At 32.7% G+C, this 24,518-nt stretch overlaps 2 protein-coding genes across 6 annotated transcripts in view; both read right to left on the minus strand.

The window, feature by feature from the left end:
- Positions 1 to 76: 76 nt before the first annotated feature.
- LOC100185708 (V-type proton ATPase 116 kDa subunit a) lies at positions 77 to 10,703 on the minus strand. Its single transcript, XM_009860060.3, has 22 exons — positions 10,388 to 10,703; positions 9,955 to 10,033; positions 9,442 to 9,539; positions 8,287 to 8,415; positions 7,860 to 7,966; positions 7,461 to 7,587; positions 7,109 to 7,191; positions 6,839 to 6,932; positions 6,530 to 6,607; positions 6,043 to 6,177; positions 5,425 to 5,575; positions 5,000 to 5,139; positions 4,398 to 4,543; positions 3,776 to 3,899; positions 3,345 to 3,463; positions 2,804 to 2,933; positions 2,341 to 2,535; positions 1,995 to 2,042; positions 1,616 to 1,711; positions 1,334 to 1,451; positions 955 to 1,045; positions 77 to 540 (listed from the first exon to the last, which is right to left on the minus strand). Exons 1-22 carry the CDS (start codon positions 10,502 to 10,504, stop codon positions 366 to 368), a joined length of 2,580 nt encoding a protein of 859 aa, XP_009858362.1. The 5' UTR covers positions 10,505 to 10,703; the 3' UTR covers positions 77 to 365.
- LOC100175508 (V-type proton ATPase 116 kDa subunit a-like) overlaps positions 77 to 24,518 on the minus strand; it is a 27,243-nt gene continuing 2,801 nt past the window's right edge. The window contains exons 5-23 of one of the 5 annotated variants that reach the window (XM_026834097.1): positions 23,624 to 23,724; positions 22,076 to 22,202; positions 21,708 to 21,790; positions 20,092 to 20,185; positions 19,020 to 19,097; positions 18,580 to 18,714; positions 18,189 to 18,339; positions 17,499 to 17,638; positions 16,951 to 17,096; positions 16,618 to 16,741; positions 16,261 to 16,379; positions 15,800 to 15,929; positions 15,194 to 15,391; positions 14,259 to 14,309; positions 13,147 to 13,275; positions 12,768 to 12,885; positions 12,213 to 12,303; positions 11,878 to 12,035; positions 77 to 382 (exon numbers count right to left, since the gene is read on the minus strand). In XM_026834097.1, the coding sequence (XP_026689898.1) occupies positions 366 to 382; positions 11,878 to 12,035; positions 12,213 to 12,303; positions 12,768 to 12,885; positions 13,147 to 13,275; positions 14,259 to 14,309; positions 15,194 to 15,391; positions 15,800 to 15,929; positions 16,261 to 16,379; positions 16,618 to 16,741; positions 16,951 to 17,096; positions 17,499 to 17,638; positions 18,189 to 18,339; positions 18,580 to 18,714; positions 19,020 to 19,097; positions 20,092 to 20,185; positions 21,708 to 21,790; positions 22,076 to 22,202; positions 23,624 to 23,724 (2,190 nt within the window). In that variant the 3' untranslated portion in view covers positions 77 to 365. Of the gene's footprint in view, positions 383 to 11,412; positions 12,036 to 12,212; positions 12,304 to 12,767; positions 12,886 to 13,146; positions 13,276 to 14,258; positions 14,310 to 15,193; positions 15,392 to 15,799; positions 15,930 to 16,260; positions 16,380 to 16,617; positions 16,742 to 16,950; positions 17,097 to 17,498; positions 17,639 to 18,188; positions 18,340 to 18,579; positions 18,715 to 19,019; positions 19,098 to 20,091; positions 20,186 to 21,251; positions 21,346 to 21,707; positions 21,791 to 22,075; positions 22,203 to 22,794; positions 22,869 to 23,623; positions 23,725 to 24,518 lie in introns of those variants that run through there. The other 4 variants (XM_026834099.1, XM_026834096.1, XM_026834100.1 and 1 more) reach the window with 4 other exon arrangements.

The following is a 24,518-nucleotide window of genomic DNA, read 5'->3' on the forward strand; positions in this document are numbered from 1 at the left end:
ATGTTAAAAATTTCAATTCTTTGTGATTTTGGCAGCAAAATTGTCTGATACAAGATGCTGAACTGTATAAACTGAGTTCATTGTTAAGCAGTTTATTATTCTTTCTAAGCGATAGTTCATTCCGGATAAAAGAAAAAACCTAAAATCCATCAAGGCTAAAATATAAGGAACGCATACAGTTAAATATATAAGACAAATATGATCCTTAATCCACAAGCAACATGATAATACATAGGAATAATAACACTTAGGTGACTAAGCTTTAGGATAGGCAATTGTCAAGGCAGGCCAAGTGTTCTAAAGCAATATTCCTCCATCTAGAAAGTTCACCCACCTAAATATTCTACATTATGACATCATAATGATCATTCATCTACTCTTCCTTCCACAATGAGCGAAAATGAGAAGGGAGTGAAAAGATATCCCTCCCCTTTGTAAAACTTGCTCTGGAACTCCACCCAGTGGAGACGAATAGCGTGCAGGAAAGCGGATAAACCTTCCATTACAAGGAGAATGCCGACTGTGAGACCCGAGAAAAACCTGGGAATAAAGTGAAAAATAAACTAATGTTTTTCAAAATTTCCAAGAGTGCTTCCAGAAACTTTGAATAGTGTTTCGATATTTTTTTTTATACATCAATTTTTACCCCTGCTTGTAGAATCTAGACATTTTTATTATTGCTCCAATGCAGTTTTCTAGTAACTTTTTTTTCAATAGTGATTCAAGACATAACTTGAACTGTATTACAAGATTGTTTAAAAAAACATTTCCATTTTTTAACCTAATCCGTTTAGATGAACACCAAACATTCAGATTTATAACCATACACTTTCTATGTTATATTTTAGTAAATATCTCAACCTATTTGTTATACAAGTAAAAATTCACTTTTTACAGGTATACCAGAAGACATTTAAACTTGTATATAATAGCGAACTTTCGAGTTTAACTTACCAGAATAATAAAAATGTCATAACAGCTCCAGCAGTTCCACTTGTGCCCAGCCCTATGCTCATCACCATTGACCAAAGTACTTCAGATAATTCTGTAGATAATAAAATATGTCATAAACTGATCATACAACACAACTTATTTAGGCTGTTTTAGCAACTTCTATAAAGGCTAATAACTATTTGTATACATTCTGGACATGCCTCTACTCCAGAGAATACAATTCAAGTTACAAATGTGGTGACTTGTAAGATGACATCAGGTGTTTGAAATAGAACAACCATATAATAGCCCCCCAGTCAGGAATATTAAGATACATTCATTCATTTAAATCACTGTAACAGTTACTTTTAAACGTTGAAAAAAAAGGTGGAATTCTTACCAGAGTGAGCAAGACTTAGAGCCCACAGTCGAAGATAAGATGCTGTGTGTGAAATACAACTGAGACAATATTCAATGGTGTGGATAACTTGGTAGATTAACACCTCACTCATGTCAAACTAGATTGGGATCAAAAAACATTATGAAAAATCATGAATTAAAGATATAACCTATAATTCGTGTGATGACACCACAAATCATGAAACGAAACTCATGTGATGACCCCACAAATCATGAAACGAAACTCATGTGATGACCCCACAAATCATGAAATGAAACTCACCTTTTCACTTTCTTTCACGTCATGAGCATGACCAGTTTCCTCATGATGAAGAATTGCAACATCATCTTCATCACTTTGCCCTGCTTCCATTAAGCTCTGTGATCACATATCAAATTCAATATTCACATGATCACATTTATGTATATCATATATTTAAATGGTGATTTTATGTGATCATACACCATATTCCCATGATTGTATTCATTTGATGATACATCATATTCACATGATCATAAATCATCTACATATGATGATGTATCCTTTTTTAATTGAAGTCACAAAATATTCACATAAATTGACATAGATTTCAAACTAAACTTTAACACACAACATAAAAATTGTTAAAAACTCAAAAATAATAAAATAGAATGAAACTCACCGTCATCTGAGTCCCATCAGTGTCTTCAGCATCTACTACCAACGTATACTGGAATAGGAAAGATATTATTAATAAACATATTTTTACTTAAAGTTTGTAAGAAGTTGCAAAATTTGGTAAAATTCTCCTGCATATCTGTATATTTTGACAGACTGGCAATGCATATCACCTATAAAACATAAGAAGCAAAAAAAAAACAAACTGGAGAAAAAGCTAAGATCGACTTACAAATTTATTAATTTACCATCCAACATTTTACTATATGTTACATTATATGTTACACAATCATAGTAAACATCAAAATAAGCAAAAAATCGAGATATTAAACATATTTTCGACTTCTTACCCCTTTCTTTTGTTGAGATCTTTTGTACAAGATATAAGGTTTGCTAAACAGCATCCATGGTATGCATATTACAGTGACCACTACTAAAATCTTCTGTATGGTGTATTGCCCAGTGTATAATGCTGATCTTCCATTTGATTCAGGGTCAGTGAACATATACATGTCGATCAAACCAATTAGAAGACTTGGAGCAGTCTGGGAGGTATATGATTGAATTAGTTATTATAATTATAATAATAACCTTTTTTTGTCTCTCGAATTATGATTACGAAGATAAGCAAGACACTGCTCCAACCCAGTGGACAAATGGGTGTTGAGGTAATGGGCCTCTGGCCCAATTTTTTAGCCAAGCTAAAAGACCTTACCCACATACAATTAAAACTAAAACACGCACATGTATAAATATTCCAAACAAAAACAGCCACACAAACAAAATATAAACTACAACTATAAATAGACTTACACCAGCTTGTCTGACAGTCCATGCTGACCACTTGTAAAGAATAGCCACACATAGATATCCTATAAGTGCGAATAGGAACAACACCTGAGGCAACCACTCGCAGTAAAGTGCAATTTTGTCGCCAAAATTCCTGCAAAAAATATCATGTTGGTTAAAAATATAAAAAACTAATTATTTTGTTTGTTAATAATATTTACCTGAAATCTGAAACTAGAAAATTAATCAAAATAAATAGGTTATACAGAAACAAGATAAAAATTACAGAAAATAACCTATGGTTTTCTTGGCATTTAAGTCAGGAGTTGGCCTATTACCATGACACCCAGGGTGCTACAGTCAATTTTTTACACCTTAGTTGAACCTACTTGTGATAAGTGTCTTGCTAAATTACATATACGCCAATACCCATATACACACCTTTTAGTTGCCAAGTGGGTCCTAAAATAAAGTTATAAAGTAACATTCTTAATGATTAGAAATACACATACATAATATATAGGAATGATTATAAAAACACATATACATATATAAAGTTGAATACCTATGGTTATACATAGCAAGTACAAGTCCAAAAACCATTTGTCCAAATCCCATTAACACAGCGTTCTTCATCTTATAACTATTCTGCACAGAAATCTTATTTTCTGCTGATTGCCAAATCTGAATTCAAATCAAAATGTGACATCAAATTAAACTGAAGACAATGATGGTATGTGAATAACGGAAACTTTTTCTCATATTCAAAAACACAGTTTAAGATTATATAAAGAAACAATACAATAAGTTGCTCAATTTTTACACAAGAACATATGACATGTTAAAAAAACAAAATCCAAAAATGTTTGAATTATTGAATAATTGCAACAGTTGCTTGAAAGACAAAATTTTGGACAAAAAGACAACAACAATAAGTTAAAACTCCCCTTTACTCTAAAAGATAACAACAATTGAAGATATTGTAGTTAAACATACCGGGTCAATTCCATAGAAGTAAGGTAAGCCTGTGCTGGTGGGGTAACTAAATGGGTAACCACGAAACACACCCGTTTCGTTCGGGTCAAGGGTCAAATACTCATTTGTTGCGAGAGTTGTCTCACTGGAAAGTTAGGTTTTATGATGTAATAACTGCATGACATAAGCTCTATTTTGTATTTTTACATAATATAGTATGAATTATTTGATATAGTTCGTATCATTCAAGATATATATATATATATATATATATATATATATATATATAGTGGTAATTTACTAATTTTACAGGCTAATAGTAAATCATCCATATACTACAGCTTGACAGTAAAAGTGTACAGACAGGCATGGTAGGCCAAACAATTACTGTATTCATTTAAATATACAAAATACAAGTATTCTAACTTAATATTATTATGCTGCTTGATTCAAGGGCATGCATACATACCTTGCGTATCACTGCTATATTCTTAAGTATTAACTTATAATTGGTTTATTATCACTATCTAAAATGTTACTATGAGTGCCCAGATTGTACCAACATGGTATCCTAATTGATTCCATGGCTTTTATGCATACCTTGCAAAACCAATGTTAGGTGCTTATGGCTAGGTTTATTAACCTGTAATTCATTGCGTTAACATTCCATGCACTTCCAAAGACATTAATTGAACGTGAGAAGCATTCATTGTAGAGGAAGCCAGTATACATGGAGAAGATACCCATCAGTAATATCAAGTAACGACCATCAAACATCATTTCAAATATCTGGAACATAAAGTGTGGGATCACTAACTAACACTTGACAACTAAGTTTTCGAAATTACTTTGGTGGCTAGTATATAGTATGAACTGTGTGACTTGATATAAATTTATATTTTGAATTAACATGAGTTTAATACACTATTTGTATGCGTGTATCTGATGTTTAAACTAAGAAGCCATTGCTGTAACTTAACAGGGAGCATGAGGTGTATGGATACACCATGTGTGTTTGGTTAATAAAAAATAACCCATGTTATAACTCCACAGTGAGCATGAGTATATGATTACATCACATGTGTCTGGGATATAAGAATACACCTATGTTGTAATTCAACAATGAGCATGAGCTGTATATGCTACAGGCAGTCAGTACATATTTATTAATTATATAGTTAATAACACAAATAACATAATTCGAAGCTTCATATATCATAATAAAGTTAATCAAAATCTACCAACCTCATTGTCAAGTTTATGCTGCATAAAAGCTCTCTCCTTGCGCACAAGGAAAAGTGCGAAAAGAAACATGAGGAGTCCATGTCCGATGTCCCCGAACATCACAGCAAAGAGGAAAGGGAAGGTGATGATGGTGAAGGGAGCTGGGGGAAAGGGGTGGTTGGGTTAGATATGGGTTAACAAAAGTTTTTGGTAGGGCGGGGTAAAACACGATATGTTTTCATTCTATTTTCTCTTCCCATTTGGTAATAAGTCAAAAATATTTATAGCAATATATAACCGTAGAATATCTCCGTGACTCTAAAAAAACTGTTGTTAAATGTTAAAAAGGCAATTCGGAAAAATGGGATATTATATGCGACGGAACAGTGGATATAAAATAAAATCAGTGTTTCCTTTTTTTATTTTAGTCATAAGCCTTTATATACCTGGGTTCACTTCTCTGTAATTGGCAACACCAAAAGCATCAATAATGGCTTGGAATCCTTGAGTGAATTTATCAGTCCTGTTGTAAGTTGGTGGAGCTTCCTTTGTGTTCATACGTTGCATTATAGATGGAACAGATGATCCACTTAACTCCTGTTACAACATTTCAGTTCATTAGTGCTATCATACCTTATTGTGGCCACCCCAATATTAAAGGGGCATACAAATGAATACATAAAGTTGTAAACTGCTGTTAAAAATAATCACATTAATGCTTATCATAGGCGCTGATCTTTTAAAAATCCAGGGTGCTTCTCGATACACACATTACCACGACAAGCTCTCCAAATACCAGAGTGCTCTTTAGACCAGGGCTTTCCAAACTGGGCTTCATGAAAAAACATCAGGGTCCCCAGGAGTTTACCATTTTCCACTAAGCACTGCAGATATTACTGGTAACCCTGAAGGGTCCCGGAAAAGTTTAGGCGAATGAAAAGGGTTGCAAGCAAAAAAGGTGGGGCAGGCTTTCTTTTGACAAGATCACATTTTATTAAATATCATCAATTTCCTGTTTACTAATTGTACTTAGACTATGTTTTATTAAACTATTTGTATCTTACTGTTCCCTTTCTCAATGCAAATTGTATCCGATCAATTTCAACAACAGGACACCAGCATTCAGCTATCAGACATTTCTCAGCTATGTTTACATTGAACAAGTTCAGTGTGTGGTAGATTGCTTTCAATTTTCGAACCTGAAATAATTGTTACTTATTTTTATCCTTATGTGGCGGGGCAATGATAGTTGTTATAGCTTAGGCGTTTGTTTCACACAACCTAGTGCCTGCTTATGAGTTGTTTTTTTTTGTGTGGGTGAGGTCACTGTCCAGGACTGCTTATGAGTTACTATATATGCAACTTTGTAGGTAACTATTTTTTTGGGGAGTTTGAATGTAATGTATCACTGACACTTTAGATAACTCATAAAAGTCAAGACTGTAACTTCTGGGCTGGAGGCAGGCGCGCTAACAACTGTGCTATGGCGCCAAATAAAAAATGCAGTTTATTTTTAAACTTGTGGTAAATATTTTAACATGATATCATCACCTTAATCATCCACACACGAATGTTCAACGCTACTTGTGACAAAACAATCCTTCTGTGGTCAGCAGTCTGGTTAAGAACCTGATCATAAAAATAAGTTATTTAAAAATAAATGGAAAATCTTATGCATTGTCGCGTGGCTGGTTTTTTTGCTCCAGCAGCAAGATATTTAAGCAGGATTTTTTAAAACCCTGGTGGTGACTTAAGATAACCTACAAAAATTAAAGCAACTTTCATCTTATTTACAGTAATATTACAGTGCCAAATATGTGTAGAGTAGAAAAATACTTTAGTTTTGTAAAAAAAACTAACAGTTTGTAGGTCTTCGATTCGAGTCATGACACCGATAGCAATCTCGCGTCGTTCTTGAGGAGTTTCAGGGCAAGGGTATAAAGTAGCACGGAACCTGGTGAAAAACTTACGCATAAGAAAACTAAAATCAACAAATCACCAACAGTTTTGCACTGATCACCATTTTGTTTTGCTTTTTGATAAAATAATTAGCCCTTGCAGTTTTGTAAAGTTGAAAGCATTTTGCATGCAAAATAATGATAAAACAAAAATACACAGAAAAGTTATTACCCTTCACATATCTTCTTTATTCTATTTTTCAATTGGTCTCCTTGGAAAAAGACAATAAAAACGCACTTATACACTTTGTCCCCCTGAAAATAACAACCATATTATACATAAACTTAACACAAGTAGGCAAATAAAGCTCCACAGTCATAGACATCAAACATAGACATACAGGGTATACATGCATGGAAGGTCCTGGAATAGGGTATGATACCCTATAATCTATATGAATAATCTGGGTACACATAGAGATAGTATAAAAGGATATTGGTGATGAGGTACCAAACTATCAAATAGAGGTAATAGCATAGCATAAGCATATAAAGCATCCTAGTTTTCAAAGAAATATACTTACAGTGTGTGGATCCTCAAGTTCTGCTTCGATTTCTGTGTAACGTAGAAACACATTCCCGCGACATGCTCTCCAAATAACTCGTTCGAAAGCTGCAACTTTTTCTCTTAACAAGACACCAGGTACAAACCTAAGCGGAATCAAAAATAGTTAGAAACCAATTTCAGAGTGATGAACCCCTAATGTTAAAGTGGGGAGTAATCATTTTAAAAATTTTAATGTCAAATAAAACATGGTAACTGTCTGAGAAAACAATTGTATTATCTAAATAAAACCATCAGTAGCTAACAGCAGATGTTTCAGAAAATCCTTGCCAGTTGCAACAAATTTTACACTCAATTTCAATTTTATATATATTGGCATATGCCTATATATTATTTATGCGTTACCAAAAACTATTACCCAAATTTGTTAAAAGATCCTTGAGAGAATTCACTTGTAATAAGAGGAGCTTCATCATCATACTGAGGAACTTCTACTTGTTGACGGTCTTGCTGGTAAAGTGCCGCCTGATAAATGAAAGTTATGAATATGATGTACTTTACAGCGTACTATAACAGAGGGCCCTTGCATTTTTTATTCTTCTTGTTTAAAACCTTATATTTAAATTTACATATGTGAGGTACTTGCACTACTCATATGAAGTGCCCAAAATATCATAATTACATAAAGAAAAAAGAAAAACAAGTTAAACAACATATCACAAAAGCAAATAGCCATGGTAAAGATTGAGATTATCTATCAGTCAGGTTGATGGGGCAACCCTGGCCTAAATCTTAGGTCCCTTAGGTAGGAATGGAACCTCACCTATACAGAATATTTCATTTACCTGTTCAAAAAATTGTTGTGTTTTTCTCAGGATATGTTTTAATTCTGTAAGTTCTAGAAAATTCTTTTTCAAAGCTTCTTGGTTAGAATTTACACTTCGAAGCTCATTTTCCAACTTTTCAAACTTATTCTGTGAATCAAAACCTTCAGTTTAGTTCCGTTTCATTTTAATGAATGGAGACACTTAAAAGGACTTTAGACAGCCATTGAATGGATAAAATGGCATTGAATGAATTCTATTCGTTGACATTTTAAAACAGAACCTTTGGAATAATAAACACAATGTTGCACAGATGGTTAATAAAATCCATTACAGTATAAGATGGAAGATTTACAAAAATTAACATAACTATTATGATAAAGGTAATAACATGAAAGCAAACAAAAACTTAAATTGGTATGAACAAAACTAAGTTGGGGTATTATTTTTGCTTTTTGCAGAGACTGGCAATGCCATTTAGGCAAAATCTATATATATATCAAGTTATTAAACAATTAGTTGTACTTGATTTTTGGCTGTAACAATTTCGTAGCACTATACCCTTAGGGTGAAGTTGTAAGGTTTTTACCGATTTCAACAAATGTCTTTATTCATAAACCAACAAGTAACACCGTAAAGGTAAAGGTAAGAAGTAACAACCTTTGGACTTTTAGTGCAAATATTATTTTTCATTATGAGTGATCATACATTACTTGTATGTTGTGTGTTGTGTTACAATACAGACATCGAGACATGAAGACATCCTATTACTGTATAATCACATACACCCACCACACATAATACCTTTATATGCCTCATGCCTATGAAACCACAGAATAATTTATTATTATAACTGACTTGGGTTATATTGTAGTACTGTGGAGAATAGGAACACATTTAGCATATAATATACAAATAACCTGATCATGTTTTTTATAATTTTTTGAATGTTCTTTGTTTACCACAAAATGGGACGAGAAAATAGAATGAAAAGTTGTCCCATCTTTCCCAACAATATAGACATAGAAGACATCCTATTTTATAACCTAACACTTCCACATACATGCCTGAATATGCCTCATGCCAACGCGTGAGTTACCAAGCAAGAAATAAGCAATCGTAAACACACTTCCTGGTTAAAAAATAAACAAGTGGCTTAAATAAGACTTCACACACCTCTAGATCAATCATCTCACGAGGTAAAGGAGCTGTTGGGTTTTCTCCATTATCATCAATATGAAGATCATCTTTTTTTACTTCTTTTTCAAGGAAACCTTAAATATGGGCAAATTAGCTTATTGCAATTTAAAGTAATTTTATTAATCTCATGAATACATTGGAAAAACTGACATTTTATTTATTTTAGTGTAACATAGCAACTGAACATAAAGACCAAGGCCCAAAAATGATTAGTTTATTTACCATACATAATTAAACCTACAGAATTTATTTTTAAATATCAATTTTAACTCCTATTCTTACAAGTTCTTAAATGTGTTACTGTTAGTAACATGCAGAAAACATTTGACTTCAGTCAACAAATTACTAGCTCAAAGCAAGGTGCCATAAATACTAAGGGCTTACACTGTGATACTTCAGTAAATCTTGCACTGTAACTAACTATAGCATTTCACAGCCAGCATTCAGTTTATGTAAAAATTCAGCCGTTTTAGTTAAAACAGAACTCACGTAATTTTCGTTCCATCTCATCACATCTTCTTACTTCGTTTACAAACTTACGTTGGAAAGCATTCACATCAGGATTTAACTGAAACAAATACACGGTTAAAATCTGTGATATAGTAAGGGGATTGTCATTAAACTTATCTATATTGTTTCATTTTCGCTTGAAATAAAATGTTGTTTTTTTGCAGGAACTGTTACCGTCCAATTAAAAGTATAAAGAATTCGGTAACGAAAACAGCCGAAACTGAAAGAAGAGACAAAACAATGTGTTGGAACATTAAGCAGGTGTTAGCGTAATAAGCCAATCTTGGCCTCAATCCTAAGACCCATGGTGTGCTATACTGTGGGATCTCACTCATATAGAATGGAATGAAAGATCAAATAAACCAAAACACTCACGTTACACAGAAACATAAAAAAACACCTAATGACTTACATCTCTAAACTGTACAAGTCCAAGTTCTCCAAGTTCACTCACACAAGTGAATGCTGCTTCACTTTGAAGATACAGCTGTGACAAGCACATTTCTTCACTACGAAACAAACTGCCCATTTTGAACAGGACGTTTGCTGTAGAAAACTGAGGACTATATATGTATTAATCCTCTTTAGAGACTACATAGAAAAACATAATTACTTTGATCAAATAACAATCATCCAGTACACAACACACGGTACACACCTATATTATTACTTTTGTCCAATTGACTGTTTTAGACATAAAATACGCTTAACTTATAATAAAAACATAAAAAAGACAACTTCTGTTATATTCGTGGTAAAGTTCGACGGCCGATTAAACGTTCAGTCCTATTCGTATTACATTGAACCTTCTAATTACTAACTAACACTGGGTAACGTAGTAACGCAAAGACGGGTACAAAGTCTTTTTTCTCGCGCTTTAACTAAAATCCCAGCAACGCAATTTTCCCCACGCAAATCTTATCGCGTGTTTCGAATCACATGATTATGTCGTCATATTTAATTAATGAAAATCAAGATTAACTTTATAAGTATACACTTAATGCCATATACACACAAACACTTTCGGTTAAACTTTATTTATTAGTTGCTAATTCGCCTTTATACGTTTATTTGTTTAACCATTCCTTTGCTTGCTTTTACTTAAACTGACACGACAGACAAAAGTCGTAAAGTAATATGTTGGTGGTTCCCCCAAATGAAGACTGTAAACGTAAAACATTTTATTTTTGGTAATAGTGGAGGGCTTTTTTAATCCAAAACCTGTTTTATTCTAATTGTTGCATTTTATGCAGTTCTTAATAATAAAAAAGGCTATTTAATTTTAGAAAAAAGAATAATCAATTTAGTTTTAAATACGATTTTGCAGCACCATAGGAAGGCCTACTAAAACCTAAAAAACCCTGATAAACCACCCCATAATTATATTAAATAAAACTAATTCTAATACAAGCACAAAGCACTAAAGTAATGATTTTTGAAATATTCTTTATTGCGACCTTAATATACTGGGCTGTCAACTTAATGAAAATTGCACATGACAGTTAATCACTGAACATTTATACAACAATTATATATCTCATGAAACATAAATCACGCATGGAGCAACAAGCATATATGACAACATTGAAATACATTTTTCTTTCATATTCTTATTATGCTAATATTTGTATATAGTTTTAAACAATAACCTATTTGAACTATTTAAGCTACTGGAACAGACTTTAAAATGGTAATGGCTCTAAACATATTCTCTTTGAATAATTGAAGAGAAACATTTTGAAACTTTTTTATATAGAAAATTTAGGTTTTTTAGACTAATTGTGTTGGGCATATTTTAATGTACAAAAACCACAGCTTTTGAATTTCGAAACCAATCAATTGAAATCCAGATTGAAGAATTAGGACTAGTATGACATCATAATGATCATTCATCCACTCTTCCTTCCACAATGAGCGAAAATGAGAAGGGAGTGAAAAGATATCCCTCCCCTTTGTAAAACTTGCTCTGGAACTCCACCCAGTGGAGACGCAAAGCGTGCAGGAAAGCCGATAGTCCTTCCATGACCAGTAGAATGCCCACAGTTAAACCAGCAAAGCCCCTGTAAAAGAAAATTTAAAACAAAACAGATGAATAAAAAGTTGGTGACAATGAGTACATTAATATATTAAATAAGCTATAATATGCCTAAACTATTTACCTATTAAAATATACAAAACAATATACGTAAAAATTATCAGCAAAGTCCTAGCAATATATAGTGATTAACGGTACTCACCAAAATATAACGAAGCTCATAAAAGCACCCAAGATACCTTTGGCAGACAAACCACTGTGCATTACCATTGTCCATAGAACTTCAGATAATTCTGTGAAAAAATTTAATTATTTTTTTACAACTGTTCAATTTTCACAACTGTTCTTCTATAAAAATTCAGATGAAAAACTAATAAACTAATATAATAAAATGCCTAAATTTCAGTTTTGATTGTATTTATTCAGTCGGGCAGTGGTGTATTATGTTATTATTAGGCTTTTAAAATAATTTAAAATTCTTTTAATTGTCTGAATAGAGGCGTGGTACAAATACCACTTCTGACATCAGTTAATTAGTCATTCTATCTCTCCATAGGCCTGGCACCACTAAGTTTAAAGCAGTATGAATTTGAAATTAAACTGCTTTTTTGATGGCATATTAGGAGACCATAACATAGAGATCGTATATGAATATATGATGCCAGTATGGCAGTATCTACATCAAGAATAAAACTTAATCCAGAGTGAACACACACATAAGCTTGTACTTTCAAACAGAAAAAGTTGAAATTCTTACCAGAGTGAGCAAGACTTAGAGCCCACAGTCGAAGATAAGATGCCGTGTGTGAAATACAACTGAGACAATATTCAATGGTGTGGATAACTTGGTAGATTAACACCTCACTCATGTCAAACTAGATTAGAATAAAAATTTAAGATAAAATAAATGAAAAAACAGAGTTTTTCGTATGACATAAAGTTAAAAAACAATGTTATTACATTAAACTATTCAAAGATCTGTGTTTAGTAACAAATTAGTTTCAATGAAAAATAATATCCTTTTATGTCAAAACTAGTTGTAAAAAAGCGTTTTTGTACACGCTAAAAAGAAATAACTACAAATTAAACATATAGTCCATTAAATAAAGTGAATACAAAACTAGATAAATAGAAACCTTCTCCTCTTCATCTTTTGGTGTGATGCTAGCTGTCTCTGGATCATCCAGATGATCATGATCAAGGATTGCAACATCATCTGATGTTTCATCAACTGCTACTCTTACTCCAGCATATCTGGTGGTACCCTGGAACCATAGGATATAATTGTTATAATGGTATCTGCCATATATTATCTGTCATGTCAATTCTATGTAATTCAATTCCTAGACTTAATTTATAACTTTTGACAAAAAAATGTAAAAAATGAAATTGAATTGTGGACTCAGCAAGAAAATAGTGAGTGTGTTTTAGCATCATTTGTTTGAGCAACCCAGTTTCACACCTAGGTAAGTTTAACCATATTTGCCAGATTATACAATAAAGTTTCCTATGTCACCCTACGTATGGGAAATGGTACAATATCATATGCAAACATATACATGTAATAGAAAACTATTGAGAAATATAATATATATTGATTTAGAAATTATAGTGATTAATTTTAGAACCACACCATGGTAAAAAAAGCACCAAGATTTCAATCACTGCATATAAATCTAACTTAACCAAGAACCTTAGCAAGGAATTAAACATTGTTAACTATCAACATGCAATAGATCCAATACACTGTGACAAAAGTAACCAAACAAACTAGCTCTGTATCAACTAATGTATAGATTTAACATAGAAGTTTCATTGATTTGTATTACTTAAAGTAAATTCAAACCAGAGCATAAGTATGCCATTATATTTATTAAATAGCCTGTATTTGATTGGAAATTTATTCAGTTTACTTATAACAGAATCAATATAAGCAGGAAAGCTAGTTATTTAGTTGGTACATTTTCTGTTTTTTTTAATTTATGTGTTTCTGGAAAAATCTTTTTTTTTCGAATTAAAAAAAAACACATTATTATTCTTATAAGACTAGGGGAATTTCATTCCAAAAATATTTTTTATTCCTAAAAATCTATTTAAAATGTGTCAAAATTGCAATATGTGTGATAGATCAAGAGACTCCCAACCACCCTCAATACAAGTAACATTCCCAACACCAAATTAGCCTTGCCCATGCAAACCTAGACCAGTCATGCAAGATTATCCAACTTAAAAATGGCTCAAACCATACCATGTTAGCAGTAGAATCATGGTTGTATATTGGATCAACATGAAGTACTAACTAGAAGACACGTTTTGTTTGTGAGTAAAAGTATATAATGGAAACCCTGGTGTAAACGTCTTAAAAATGCTTCAAGACAAACTGAACAAATGACTGATATTGGTCTATACAGTGGGGGAAGATGGGACACCTTTAGCACAAAATATCCAAATACCCTGATCGTGTTTTAAACAATTAACAACGGTATATAGGAGTTGTAAGGATACAGTTTTATAATTCTTTGAATGTTCTTTGTTTACTACCTAATGTAACGAAAAAATCGACTAAAAAGGTGTCAAATCTTTTCCCACTCTACTATAGAACTAGAATTTTCCTCAAAAATAGTCTCATGTGATACTGAAATCATTATAGGAAATGACACTATTAACAATCACATATGAAAATAGCATAGTGGGTATGGTCTTTGTATAGGATGAATGTAACAAACATATGAAAATTATGACATTGGCTATGATAGCCCATTGAATATACATGCTAATGAGAATCCTCATGTACATAACATATAGAATGTTAAAACTGTACATTGTATGGCAGGGTAAAACAATGCAAATGATTCACATAAAAATAAGCAGCCATTATGTTATGGTACATTCTACATTGTATACACTGCTAGTGCATGCATACTGATACAATTATACAACACCACAGCTTATTACACATTTACAACACATTTATATACAACAGTAATGTAAACACCCAATACCATTTAATTGTATATAATTGTAGTTACACTACACTCTTAGTCTTGCACATTTCACACAACAACGACAATTTATGTACAAATACACTTTACTGTTTACACTACACAGATACCACAACATACCAAAACAGTTTATCTAAAGTGTACCACTATATATCAACTTAACTTATTCATCATAATATACCTGCTTCATTTTTGCCTTGTTGCGTAAATACAAGATGATTGGTTTGGTGAGTAACATCCATGGTACACAGAGTATAGCAATGATTACAATGGTGATTTGAACCTCATTTTGATTGCTGTATAATTGTGTCTTCTTTGCCCATGTTGGCTTGGTGAACATGAACATGTTGATTAGACCAATCAGTAAACTGGGAGCTGACTGTAAAGAAACACTTCCCGTCACATAAGGTGTAAATGTTTTAAATGAAAAAGGTAAAATGAGTTGGTAAAATAACATTGTCTTATAAGATTCTGGCACATAAGGGCGTGTTTATAGCTGAAGTAAATGTGCATGTTTGGAGCCAAGTTGCAATGTTAAGATTCCAAACTGTTTTTATCCTATGTGGTTTAGGTCCTAAAACATGGCACAACATGAAGCTCTGAGGTTAAGGCCAGAATCCGCACATTACCCTAATACTGATTACTGGAGTGGAGCAATGTCTGCTTTGTCTTGTGTAAGAACACAGTGTAGTAGTAGAGCATTGGACCCAGTATCTTTTGTTTAGATTTCAAAACATATACGACCAATATTTTTACAATGTTGTAGGTTAAGTGTTTAAAAACTTACATTAGAATTTAAGACATTCCATACTGCCCACTTATAGAAGATAAGAATGCAAAGATACCCGATAAGACACATTAGGAATATAAGCTGGGGAATCCATTCACAGAACAAAGCGAGATAATCTTTGTTATATCTGGGTGAAAGATAAATGTCAACTTCGCTAAGATTTACTTATTACTTTTAAACTGGGCCAACCTCAAAACACCCTATTTAACCCCCTTATCATGCTTCAAACAGTTGTTGAACAACTTTTTTATTAAAAAAGAGAAATGTTTTATTGAAAAATCTAGAGAATTAAATAAACCCCAGTTAACAAATGCCTATAACAAAGATTTGTTTAAATAAAAACCTTTTTCTAATAAAATAAAAACTTGTTTGTGTTGTTATCTCCACAAACTGTATCCTCATCAAATCATAAAGAAAAATATAAGTAACTCTTGCTTAAGTTTAAAATAAACAATCACCTGTGGTTATAGAAAGCAAGCACAAGACCGAATATCATTTGTAGTAGGCCCATGATGACTGCATTCTTCATTTTATAACTGTTCTGCACACTGATTTTGTTGCCTGCAGATTGCCAGATCTGAAATAAACAAAAAAAGATAAAAAAAATGTGTTTAAGACATATAACTGAAAGGCTTTTTACTTTGGATAAATAGTAGAATATACTTTTAAAAGTATTATATATTGCCTACTGTTTGGTTATAGTATTATATTTTGTTGCAGGCAGACAAAATGTTGAAAAAGGCGTTTTAAAGATATTTAACTGTTTATTTTGCACTTGTTATTCACTGTAATAATGGAATAAACAATCAACTTACTGGGTCAATACCATACGGGTATGGGTCTCCAGTACCATTGGGATACGGGAGTGGTGTCCCTCTAAAAACTCCGTATGTCTTTGGATCAAGGGTCAAGGTACCACTGCCTTGTAGAGTTGTATTGCTGCGAGTAGATACAAAGAAATGGTAAAGCTAGAAGACTCTGATATTACTTGTGTTTGGAAACGCATTCATCACTGGTCTTTATTTTTGTTATAGCGTGAAAACACCCCCAAAAAATCTTGTTTTCAACAATTAACAACACTTGTTTAGAACAATGACCATCTTACCCCAAAATTATTATATAAAAGCAGCATAAAGCCGTTATTTAACCTGTCATTCATTGCGTTAACATTCCATGCACTTCCAAAGACATTAATTGAACGTGAGAAGCATTCATTGTAGAGGAAGCCAGTATACATGGAGAAGATACCCATCAGTAATATCAAGTAACGACCATCAAACATCATTTCAAATATCTGGAACATAAAGTGTGGGATCACTAACTAAAACTTGACAACTACTTTCGGCTAAGTTATTACAATTCAATGCAAAACATACAATTAACGCATATAGGTGTCTGAAATGCTTTGTCAGTGCTTGTGATGCATTATGTCAAAGTGATAGATTGAAAAAAATGTACATGCCTTGCCATCTATGCAGCCCTGTTGATAAGTAACACACTAACTACATAAAATCTCATTCGTTACTAAAACCCATGATGCACTGCTGCATGTTTTGCTCAAAGGACCTAAATGGGCAAACTTATCAAATCACCGGCACCTGGAGCCAAGACAGGCCTCATAGCAGGACCTCATGTGGAATAAAGAAATTCTAAGCTTTATTCGGTATATCACAATGCACGTACAGCAATACCATACCTCATTCTCAGGTTTCTTGGCCAGATATTTCTTCTCACTAAGCACGAGATAAAGTGCGAATAGGAACATGAGGAGTCCGTGTCCGATGTCCCCGAACATCACAGCAAAGAGGAAAGGGAAGGTGATGATGGTGAAGGGAGCTGAGAGGGGAATGGGGTTAGCATTGGGGTCTAACATAAGTATGCATGAATGGCTTGGATTGTAATTCGATGATAATATACAGGAATGTACCAAAATAGGTTATAACATGGGAGGGTTTGACTGTTTAAAGTATAGTCTGGAAAACTACTTGGCCCATCGGTGCAGATTTGGTTTAATGTTCTGAGTTTTGGGGTATATTAACATGCTTGTTTATGGGCATACAAAATCTTTTTTTTACCAATGTAATGTCTTTTTTCAAATCAAGTATTATGCCCAAAAAAAATGCCCCAACTATGGTCCAAATCACAAACCCAGGTCTCCTCACAAACCCAGGGCGTCCATTGCAGTAGAGCTTTACTAAAATAACAGGCCTACCCCATATTTTCTGCACTGCAACAGCTAGAAAACACTAAAACCTATAGAAGGAAAAAAAATTCACAAGAGTGTGTATGTCTAACTACCCTTGCCTGCCCTACATTTTTTTTATTAAAGCCTCTCTAAAGCCTCCCCTACATTTATAAAAGTTACACGCCTATGTTGTTGCCACACCTGGGTTCACTTCTCTATAGTTTGCAATTCCAAAAGCATCAATAATGGCTTGGAATCCTTGAGTGAATTTATCAGTCCTGTTGTAAGTTGGTGGAGCTTCCTTTGTGTTCATACGTTGCATTATAGATGGAACAGATGATCCACTTAACTCCTGTTACAAGATTTCAGTTCATTAGTGCTATTATAATTCCACAAACTAATAATTGATACCACAGTTTACTTTTATAAAGCAATTTAAAGTGTAACCAAAACAGCCAAAAGTTGTTCATTACTCACTAAATGTACCTTTTCAATTAAAAAGTAAAAAAAAATTACAATATAAAAATCTCAGTTTAAAAGTACAAAATACCTGCTATATAAAATTTTTGACTAAAAAACATGCAAATCTTACCGTTCCCTTTCTTAAAGCAAGTTGTATCCGATCAATTTCAACAACAGGACACCAGCATTCAGCTATCAGACATTTCTCAGCTATGTTTACATTGAACAAGTTCAGTGTGTGGTAGATTGCTTTAATCTTGCGTACCTAAATTAAAAAGAGGTGTTTGTATACTATGTTTAAACAGTTTTTTTGCTGTTATGCAGTTTAAATAGCTTAGCACACGCCTATTGGGTTATGTTTACTAGGTTTAAAGTAGCAAATATTCCAAACTACAGTAAATCATATCAGCATTTTGGAATCTTACATTGTAAAAATTCAGACATGTCTTTCTATTGTAACATATGTTGTAAAAATACTCAATTCACAAAAAAATGGCAAATGAAACATTTTAGATAACATATACCTCTAACTTAATTAAACTAATCACAATACACAATAATCCACTTTACCTTAATGAACCAGACTCTTATATCCAATGCAACTTGAGAAAGAACTATCTTTCGGTGATCCTCAGTTTGGTTCAAGACCTGTCATTGAAAATCAAGTTAATATAATGTATGGGATAATAATCAATAAAGGTATACAGCTCAGAAGCTAATAATATTTCAGTCAAAGAAATTTAGCATAAGGGAAGCATCTCGTGTATCATGCACATTTAAAAAATTAAAATTGCCAATTTAGCTGTATAAATTAACCAAAGACTGTTTAAAACACATCGGTTTTCAAACACCCTATAACACATAACAAGACCAACACCAAAACAACCAAAAATGTGACATGCCAAAATTGAGACTAACATGAATTTATTACACATGTAATGCTGGGTGTCTGCTCATACCTATTGCAACCCCTTTAAAATGTGTGGAAAAATACTGTTAAAACAACAGCTAAGTAGCTGCTAGAATTTAAGTTAAATATAAGTAAGAGAAACCAAGTACAACATGCAACATAAAGTAAATTGTTAGAGCATGCATAGGGTGGTAGATGGACAACACTTGTGCAAATGATGTAAAACACAATGCAACTACTTCTTTTGAAATAGCTGACTAGTCAAAAACTACAAGACGAAATCTATATTAGAAATCAATACTGATTTAACTGAAAGCGTGTAAAAATATTCTATTTTATATGGTGAAGCCCTTGTCAAAGACCTAGGATTTAGGTCAAATTTGGCCCCAATGTTTAGGACTAAAAAGCTGGCATCATATTTCATTAGGGGTGAGGTCCTGTGGCAGTGCATGCCAAGGGACCTGGGGTGCTAATCCCAAAGTTTTCCTTTACCCTAAACAAGTAGGCATACCTGTTTAATAAAATTTTAAAAAGAACTCCTTTTCGTTGACTAAAATGCGTTTTAGTTTTATAATTATTTAAGAGAAAGACTGAACGAAAGTTTTAGTTTGCCATGCCAGCAGGGGTGCAGCTAAACAGTTTAGAGCCAATGATAGTTATATAAATAACAGATAACAACAACGATGAGAGCATGAGTTACAACAAGACATGCAATCAATAATGATGAATTACAGTTTGTAGGTCTTCGATTCGAGTCATGACACCAATAGCAATCTCGCGTCGTTCTTGAGGAGTTTCAGGGCAAGGATATAAAGTAGCACGGAACCTGGTGAAAAACTTACGCATAAGAAAACTAAAATCAAAAAATTACCAACAGTTTTGCACTGATCACCATTTTGTTTTTTGTTGTTTGTTGTTTTTAATTAAACGCAAAAATAATGTTTTTTGGGGAATTTTCACATTTTTTATGAAGTTAATGTTAGAAGGATAAGAACATTTTAAATTTCAAGAATTGAGTAGAATATTTGAAACAGTTTATCAGATTAAAGTGATGTTGTTTCGAACGTTTCACAAGCAAAGCAATGTATGAAAAAAAATGGAGCAATTTTGCGAAATTTTGGTAATGACTTATAAAAGATGAGAACAGTTTACCAACACCCCAGTTTGACAAAGAAAAATAAAGCATTGGGCAAGAAGATTAGGAATGAAAGATGAAGTTAGATTTATAAAGGGACTATATAGCTTTGAAACTCAGTGAAATTGTAGCTTCTGTAAAAGCATTGATCAAAAAATCAATTAATTGGTAAGCTTAATTATGCTTAAAAGTTGACATACTGATACAATGGTAATCATTACATCATCTTGGTAAATATTATTACAGCTTTGCCGAAGTAACTTGTGCACAAGTTACCTTTAAACATCAATATCTATAGTTAGGTTGATGTAAGAAAGTATGTTAGTGAAGGCTATATAAGATTTGGTAATAGAGATTTTAAAACAGCAAGCGTAATGTAGAGATTGGTTAGTTAGATATAAGTAATTAAATCCAGAGTTCAGATAACTAGCTACTGAGATTAAAAATGACCTTTGTTTACAATGCTGAATATAATACTGAAATACATAGACAACAAACAACCTTAAAAAATAGAACAAACATGGCTGACAGGACCATTTCAAACTGCAGTTGAAATAAATCTAATAATTGCATTGCTGCCACAACACAGACTAATAACTTATATTTTGTGTTGAATTGAGTATAGTTACAAAAGTGTTTTACATTATCTGCACAAATATTCCCAAACCACCAAAAATTGCAAGCATCAGCAGAAAGTTGAAGCAAACCAAGCAATATTAGCAAACATAAGTGATTGGCAAACTGGGGGTTGGTTTACCGCTTGCATATCCTCAATACGAACTGAAACTACGTCAAGAGTCGACTTTCGTTCTTGTGGGGACTCAGGGCAAGGATAAACACTTGCGTGAAACCTAGAATGAGCCAGTTAACCTAACAAATACTAGGGTAGGTAACTTTTTTGGGTGACCGTCACTGGTGTATTAAAATGTTATAATGGTGGGCTAAGTTATCACTTATGGACTAGATTTAAATATGAAAACCTGCGAGGCACTTGCTAAATATATATTAGAAACACTGGCAGAAAATGATTTAAATTAATGCAATAGGTTGGAATGAACCTAAAAAAAACTTTGAGTGTCCCATACTAATGAATTTTACAATCTATAGTGGTAAATGTTAATATAAAATTCTACTCATCTAATTTGACTTTTTAAATGTAAATCTGTTATAAAGGATAATGTATCAAAAGTATTTAAATTGAAGCTTTCATTACCCTTCACATATTTTCTTGACTCTTGTTTTAAGTTGGTCTCCTTGAAAGAATATGATAAAAACGCATTTGTTCACAGTATCTCCCTGTAATGTATGTTTAAATTATTTAATAAAACAACTCTTACAGACTGTTTGCCCTTTTTAATTAACTTTACAGACACTGTGCAAAAAACAGTTTTAATGCAGACTCGACATTTTTCAGTAGAGCAATCAAAGGATTTTCAATAAAAAATCAGGGCTTTGAATAAAATACTACAACTGAAAAAGTATATCTGTAAGTTGTCTTGTCCAGTTAAAAACCATAAATGTTTGTCAGGCGAGATATTAGGCGTATGAAAAGCATTGTGCACAGACTACAGAGTTACTTACAGTGTGTGGATCCTCAAATGTTGTTTCAATCTCTGCATGCCTAAGAAAGACATTTCCTCGGCATGCTCTCCATAAAACTCGTTCGAACGCTGGGACCTTCTCTCTAAGTATCACACCAGCAACAAACCTATTGAAACAAATATAATTAAAAGAATCCACACTGCTATCTATTCTTTCTCATATGCTAAAACTGTTTCCTTTTCTTAAAACTGTTACAACTTCCAACCCAAGATTTTACTGATCTAACTACTATATAAAAATTATTGGGTAAACTAATATTTTTCGCTTCTTGCCCTTTTACAACTATTCTTTTCTTTTTATCTATGCCTTTTTGTTGATCATCATTCCTGATATTATTAAAATTGTAAACCTTTTCGCATTCCTTCATCTTTTTATATGTAACAAAGCTGATAGGCAAAAGGGCATAACTTTTTGTTTTAAGAGCCCCTTGATTCTTTAAATCTGTCATATTTGCACCATTCATAGCCACAGCTACAGAAACAACAAATATAAATGAGTAAAAAAAGTACAGAAGTGGAAGAAGAGACAAACACAAAACAACAAGAATAAAGACAACAAAAGATAATATGTAATTGGCACAAGACAAGTACAAAAACCTTTTTTTTAAACCATAATAAAAGCAGTAACAATAGTTATTACGTACCTTTTTTATATACTATAAACATATACTACCGAACAAACACAATTTACAAGCTTACCCCAACTTTAAGCCAACAGTTTGATGTGCCTCACCCAAAGATGCATCCTCTTCATATGAATCATAATTCTCCATCTTTATTTGGTCAAACAAAAATGAACAAAAAATAAGTTTCAAATGCATTTGCATAATAAAGTATAAAACGGAAGCCCAATATTTATTTAAACTTTGTGATATTGCATTTTTTTTGTTTTATGCAAGTTTTTATGTTGTGTACCATTTTTTATCACAAACAGTATTAGATTCTATTCTACACGGGTAAGGTCCTACAGCGTAACACACCACAAGACCCCAGATTTGGAACAGAGTTGGCCTATTACCCATATAAATTATTGGATGTTATCCATAAAAACAGAACATGACTGATATAAAAAAATATCTAAGATGTCACATTAAGAACACCCTTGTCAAATTAATTAATTATACAATTAAACGCAGCCTAAAAAAATGTGGAAACACCTCAGTTAAGAACCACCATTATACACTAGCATTAGCAATGAATCTGTTACACCAGTTATTCTTCAAGAAATTGACACAACCTTTACCATGAAAATAAACTTCAATTTAAGTCAACTTATAACAGCATTGGCAAGAATTTTGCTACAAAAGATAAAAAGAAAAGGCTGCAACAATTTATAAAGTGAGAAAGAAAGAAACTGTATAGCATGTGCAAGTAATATTCTTGTCCTCTTGGTTCTCACCTATGTTATTGCTAACTGACTACATTCTACTCCTTTTCTCTCAATCTAAACTGTTAGAAACAGTTAATCTGATGCTGCAGTACCAACCATATCAGCTACTTAAACTCAACTACCATTGAAACCACTCACCCAAGTTTTGTGTATGGTGTTTTGGTATAGTCATTTACAAGCAGATTTTCTTCCTCAGGTTGATTAGTTTCAGATGGTTGATTTCCATGATACATGGCAGCCTAAACAAACCATGCATGGTGACAAATAAAGAAGGTATTGTGAAGTAACAAACAGGTCCGGGAATTTACAAAAAGGGGGTCCATTTATTCCGCAACATGCGAAAAAAACAAATAGGCTGCGCAATGAAGCAAAGTTATTTGATTTTATATTCATAATTTTTTACCATAAAAAGGGGTCTAGACTCCTATTTCAACGGGGGTATGCCTGGGTTATAAGTAATAAATCATAATAGTGTATATATATGACCAGGTCCACGGTCACTATGTAAAATATAGCTTTGCCATTTTATCTGTGTATTTGGGCAATGGGGAAATATTAATTTTATATGTTGGTTAAAAATAAACCACTGGTGCATGCTACATAATGTAAATATATATGTAAGCAACATTAGCCACACGTAATGAGTTCTTGTTTTAGATTGATTGAATAACTTCCATAGGATTGAATAAATCAAACAATAACAATGCAGGAAAAAAAACAATGAATGAAAAGGTAATTAAAGTAAAGCAAGCTATAACTTTAACATATGGTTGTCAAAGTTATTATTACTTGGATTATAGCTTTACTAGTTCACTATATGCCCAGTAAACTGAATGTGTATAAGACTTTATGTGCATTTATAAATATGTTTTGATTAAATAATGATAAAACTTCCAAAAAAGATATTAAAACGCATGCAAATTGTCAAGCAAACATATGATTAAAATAAACTGAACCCAAAATGAGAACTAATCAATATGCAACTAGGATTTCTACGCCTTTTCTAAAGCTGCAAGATCAACTTGTGGTATAC

The sequence above is a fragment of the Ciona intestinalis genome, chromosome 4 (genome assembly GCF_000224145.3).
Source record: "Ciona intestinalis chromosome 4, KH, whole genome shotgun sequence".
NCBI lineage: Eukaryota > Metazoa > Chordata > Ascidiacea > Phlebobranchia > Cionidae > Ciona > Ciona intestinalis.

Bases quoted from the DNA above. Each gene is read 5' to 3' on its own strand.
- LOC100185708 (XM_009860060.3), bottom strand. From the start codon at position 10,504: ATGGGCAGTTTGTTTCGTAGTGAAGAAATGTGCTTGTCACAGCTGTAT. The intron at 9,540-9,954 runs GTGAGTTCTGTT...CCCATATTTAAG, and splicing joins TGAGATGGAACGAAAATTAC to GTTTCCTTGAAAAAGAAGTA. The intron at 3,464-3,775 runs GTATGTTTAACT...ATTTGAATTCAG, and splicing joins ACTTCTATGGAATTGACCCG to ATTTGGCAATCAGCAGAAAA.